This window comes from Sinocyclocheilus rhinocerous, unplaced genomic scaffold (assembly GCF_001515625.1).
Source record: "Sinocyclocheilus rhinocerous isolate Xijiao unplaced genomic scaffold, SAMN03320098_v1.1 scaffold3187, whole genome shotgun sequence".
Lineage (NCBI taxonomy): Eukaryota > Metazoa > Chordata > Actinopteri > Cypriniformes > Cyprinidae > Sinocyclocheilus > Sinocyclocheilus rhinocerous.
The window spans coordinates 189,782-195,137 of record NW_015643040.1 but is presented as its reverse complement, the minus strand read 5'-3'; the positions used below and the strand labels follow the sequence as shown (position 1 = coordinate 195,137).

General features: G+C 36.3%; 1 protein-coding gene across 1 annotated transcript in view; it reads left to right on the top strand.

The window, feature by feature from the left end:
- Positions 1-1,609: 1,609 nt before the first annotated feature.
- The window catches only part of LOC107756960 (alpha-2,8-sialyltransferase 8E-like), a 17,838-nt gene continuing 14,091 nt past the window's right edge, over positions 1,610-5,356 (top strand). Inside the window, exons 1-3 of the mRNA XM_016574296.1 lie at positions 1,610-1,730; positions 3,710-3,787; positions 3,859-3,945. Of these exons, the coding sequence (XP_016429782.1) occupies positions 1,624-1,730; positions 3,710-3,787; positions 3,859-3,945 (272 nt within the window). The 5' untranslated portion in view covers positions 1,610-1,623. The remainder of the gene's footprint in view (positions 1,731-3,709; positions 3,788-3,858; positions 3,946-5,356) is intronic.

Here is a 5,356-nt window from a genome sequence, read left to right as displayed (position 1 = left end):
TTACACTAATATCTGGATTATAGTTACTGACTTAATTACTGGAAATATATTATGGAAATTTAAAATGGTTATATCCGAGGAAATATGGGCTATTTTTCTACTTAGCTGTAAAATAGCCTATTTTACCACTTTTCTGTATTCCAAGAAGCCTGTGTTTACATGTATTATTGAATGTGTTTCCTTTTTTAGTTACTTTTGGTGCAGTAAATAATTTCAAATAGTTTTTTGTTGTTCTTGTCTAAGACATCAGGAAGAATCCTATAAATGTATTTCAAAAATATACGAAATCAAATCATTAAATTAATATATTTAATTGTCAATCGAATTTAATCTTTCTGAATTTGCATAAATTGAAACGGAAGCTCTAGCATCATCTATACGTGTGAATATTATGTGAACACATATATGTTGCTTTGGTGCTTCGACTTTCAACTTCGCACCCGCAGAAATTAACTTTAGCCTATATACAACCCGATCTTATCTACCAATAAATCATATAATGTGTACACATTTTGTCTAAGAGAAACTGGTAGTCTACATCGTCGAGAATTCTTTTTCTTTTAAAAACGCGTTGTAAAGCCTACGTTTTGTTACATTTTAGTTGTGCTTTATTCATCTATAGGACAACTCTTTAAGTTCGCGCGCCACAATTTAATAAAAAACGATACAGAATGGCGAGATACTGAACATGTCAGCTTGTTGGAGAAGTTAAAGTGTGTTTTGTGTCTTACTCGGAATATTTTCTGCGTAGTTTCGAGTAAATGAAACTAGATAGAGAGCAGCTCAAGCGCTTCTAACTAGACAGTAGCCTACCATTTATATCTGTGTAAATACATAAACAAATAAACATATTCCTGAAATTAAGAATTAGGAATAAATATCCGCCTATAGGCTACTCTTAATTTAGAATTGGTTTTCCCAAATTCGTGTGTATTGGCTATCATGTGTTTAAATTGGTTTGAAATGATTTACAGTGTGTTTGAACTGCATCCCAAATCTTCGAAATGTTGGGCTACTTTTGTTGTCTTCCGTGTTTTTGGGCTCTTCAACAGTCAAGAAGGAGCACGAGGAGTATTGATATTAATCAAAATCTTTATATTAAATGGAATTTGGCTTGTTCTCTGAACGTTCAAAACGTCCAAAAAATGTTTTAAAACTTGTTTTAATGGGAATGTCAAGGGGGCATTCAAATGTATCGTTTTGCAAATATGTTCATGAACATTCTGAAAATAGTAACTTTCAAAAACTAGATACGATGACTTTGAAGGAGCGTTCTGTTAACATTTCTGAAAGAACGTGTGCTCATAACAGAACCACTGTTTTATATCAAACAAAACCACACAAGTTTATGATTATAAAATATTTCTACCTTCGGGAAATCCTCTCATCAACACCAGTCTCGACAAAGACACCAAAACTAGGCTACTTCAATACATAGAAGCATTTTCTTGGTCAAAATTGCACAACACAAATTACAAGGTCATTGTTTATGAACTGGGTTACAGAGGCGTTTTGAGAGGGGCGGGGTTATGAGTGCGGGGGGTGGTGTCGCCTTTAACCCCTCAATCACACACACACACACACACACACACACACACTCACACTCGTTCATTTGTTTCTCTGATGGCATTGGCGTTTCTCCGGTGGATCCTCAGGATCCTGATGGTCCTGATCGTCTTTCAGGGTGTGTTTGTGATGTTTTATTACACACTCAACACACACTCATCCAGGTGAACATTTACATTTAATTCATTATTTCGAATTTAAATCAGGCTCAGTGTTTCTCAAGTCTAACTGTTATAAAATCTGAATCGTTAGTTTATCGTCTTCATAAGTGATTTATTGTTTGTTGCCTACATTATTTCCATTAATGATATTGTGTGCTTGCTGTCATAAAGTTGTTCAGATGTTTTCGATGGGGTTTTATTGTTACATTGTGTTTTAAATGTAATTTTTAGGTCGAAACGTTATTGCCGTTTTAATCGGGACAGAAATGTTTTAGATTTAGATGAAATATAGATTGATTTGTTCAGGACTGGAGCGTCAGAGATAAGATTGTTCAGCAATGCATCGTAAAGTTTGTACGCAGGTGTTTCGTTCTCTAGAGCTCTGCTTCATTTCTGGAATCCTTCAGTTTGCTGTTGTGAAAATACGATGTTTAAACTATTTGTCTTCAATTAATTCCGCACTCAAGTCACATCTAATCAGTGTTGTGGGTAACGCATTACAAGTAACGTGAGTTACGTAATCAGATTCCAGTTCAACCATACTAATAAGCAAAAATGACTTTAGAGAAACTAACAATTGTGCTTGTTTTTTTTTAATTGCTGAAGAGTGTTTCTTCTCCCGTGTTAAGCAATATTGTAACGCATTTACTTTTAAAAGTAACTTTCCCCAACACTGCATCTAAATGACTGGACGTTTTGAAAAACATTCATAACAAACGTTCTCCGAACATATTTCTGTTCGCTGGACGAGTGAGATTCTTATGTTGTTTTATCAGTAAATCCGAGCACTGACGTAACAAATCGCTTTTTTGTTCAGATGGAATGTAGTGTGCTTTTAAATGGGATTGGTGAGTTATTCATCAGCAGTGATGCTTTACATTTTGTTACTGAATCAACATTCCTATCAGGATCAGGCCTAGAGGAAAATATTAGTAGTTGTTGTAATACCCTGTTGTGCATCTTGTTATTCAAGGAACTCTGCTCCACCTAAATCATGTCAAGGTAACAACAGAAGTGATTTAAAGTCTTATTCAAAAGAGGAAAAACTTATGACGGAACGCTTGATTTTGAGTCATGTTTTGTAGAAAAGAACCCAGAAACATAAACCAGGTTGAACCTGTAAAACAGGACCTACAGGCACAACTGACAGGCTGACGTCTGAAAAATAGTATTAAAATATCTAATTTTTAAACTTGTTTATTGAACTTTTAGACAAATGTTTGCATGTGTTTTTTGTTTTGTATCATATCTGATAACTCGCGGTTTTATGGCTTATAGTGTCTGATACTTTGAGAACATGGTGGGGGGGAAAAACACTTCAGACTCAAACTGAGCAAAATATGAATTTGCTTCAGATGCTGATATTTGATGAGATTCTGATGCTTGTGATGTAAATCAATGAGATATTTCTAACAGTAGAGCAGATACTGACATAAAATGCTATAAATATCAGTCGTCTCTATATCTGCAGTAATCTGTCTCAGTAAAATGAGATTGAAACGATCCAAACATATAATGCAGTGATTGAGAGCTGAAGAAATAAAGGCTCCTCAGAAGATGTGAGATGTTCTGGAGGCTTGTGAAGATCATTCCTCCGCTGAGGAACAGTGAAAGTAAAGCTTCTGGAAACAAACGCTCCTCAAAAGATCCTGAGGATCAGATTTGAGACTCTAAAACATGATTGATGGAGAATCAAGTAAAGCTGAGCTGCTTCAGTCCAGTAAGTGTTCATCTGGAGATATTACTGCAGTTATTCTGACCTTTACTTGATTAAAATCAGTCAAGATCTGACACGAGAAGCGTTTCTACAATTACACTAAAAGAGCTTTTACTGGATAAAACACTCTAAACTATCAATCAGAAGACATGAGGAGATTGAGTGTGGCAGCAAAGATTGATCATGTGGATCATTTAGAGGCTTAGAAATTCAATCAATTTCAAATATGATACAGTGGCTTTGAAAACTCTGTGTTTTCTTTCAGTGATGGGACGGACACGCTTCAGCTGCTGCGCTGCGCTAAACTCAGACACAAGTTTTCTATTGTTAAACCGGCCAAAAGGTGCGTGAGAATCCAGATCAAGCAGCATTCTTTCTGTTTCAGAGCATTGAAAGTGTTTGTTTCCTTCTCAGTTTAAAGCTGGAGAGCTTCACGCAGGAGCTGTCAGATTTCATGAGCTGCCCGTACAAATCAAACACAACCGAGCGCGAGCTGAACAGGTTCGTGTGTCTTTATTTTATTTGCCTTGGGCAGATGCTTTATTGCATCACTGTGTGATGTAAAACTTTGAAGTTGCATATTCCTTTATTATCGTCATCTCTCAGGGAAGTTGTCAAGCTACACTGTCATTTGAAACATAAATAGGGTCAAATAGGGTTAATTCTGAAATCTTCTGAAATGTCAGTGATGCAGATTCAGTATTTATGTGAGATTTTGTATCTGTGTAATTTTATTTAAGCTTATTTATTGATACTGACGGTTCCACGAAGAACCTTTAACATACATGGAATATTTCCATTGCACAGAAATATATTTAATAGTGAAAACATTATTTACACTTAGAAAGAAGTGGTTATTTTAAGCAATGTTCACTGAAAGGTTTTTTTAGGGAACCAATTTTGTGTCACTGCTTACAGTTATTGTTGGTACGTGGGTTACAAACACAATTTCGAGCCCGGTCTCATGAAAATGCGTATAAATAGTACGCCAAATAAAAACGAAAACTGGTGGTATTGATAAGCAAAAATGGACTTTGCCATATGCTAATCACGTGTTTTGGCGTGCATAATACCTACGCAGTTTTCGCGTGCATATGATACGAAATTTGTTGGCGTGCATATGATACGCAGTTTTCGCGTACATTTGATACGCATCTACCCCACAGCCCTAATCCTACCCATAGCGTAGCATATACACGCCAAAGTCCATTTTTGTGTATCAATACCACTAGTTTTCGTACAATTTATACGCACTTTCATGAGATCAGGTTACAATTTCATGCTGATTATTTTGGCAGATTGGAGCGCGAGAATTGTATGGTGGCCGAGAAGTGCAAAACAAATCACAATTCTGAAAACAAAATAACAAATTACAAATGCAAATCTAAAAAGCAAAATAACAATTCAGAAAACACAACAGTAATTCTGAAAACATTATAACAAGTCAGAAAACACAATGACAATGAAATGAGGTGTACAGCTCTCCGCTTGCAGCGCGTCAGTCACGCTCGTCAGGAAATGAGTGAAACACACTTTTTTTTAATCAAATAATACGTCATTAATAGCGGTTCACTTCCGTGATTTGGTACGATAGTGTTCATATCAGCAGCAAACCGTATTCACATGAACCGTACCCCAGACCACCCTTTTTAAGCAGACTCGGGTACGGTTCGCGGGTGCGCACCCGAGTTCGGAAGACAGCGTTCACATCATCCAAACGAACCGAACTCTGACATCAATCGAACCCGGGTGAGCACCAAAAGTGCTAGTGTGAAAGCACCCTTAATGCTGTTTGATATAACTCAATTCCAGTTTAATTTTCCTAATAAAAAGGCTGTTCAACTCTTAATATTTTGTATTAATATTCTCCCCTTTAAATTATCTCTGCCCCACAAAAATCCCAATTTAACAC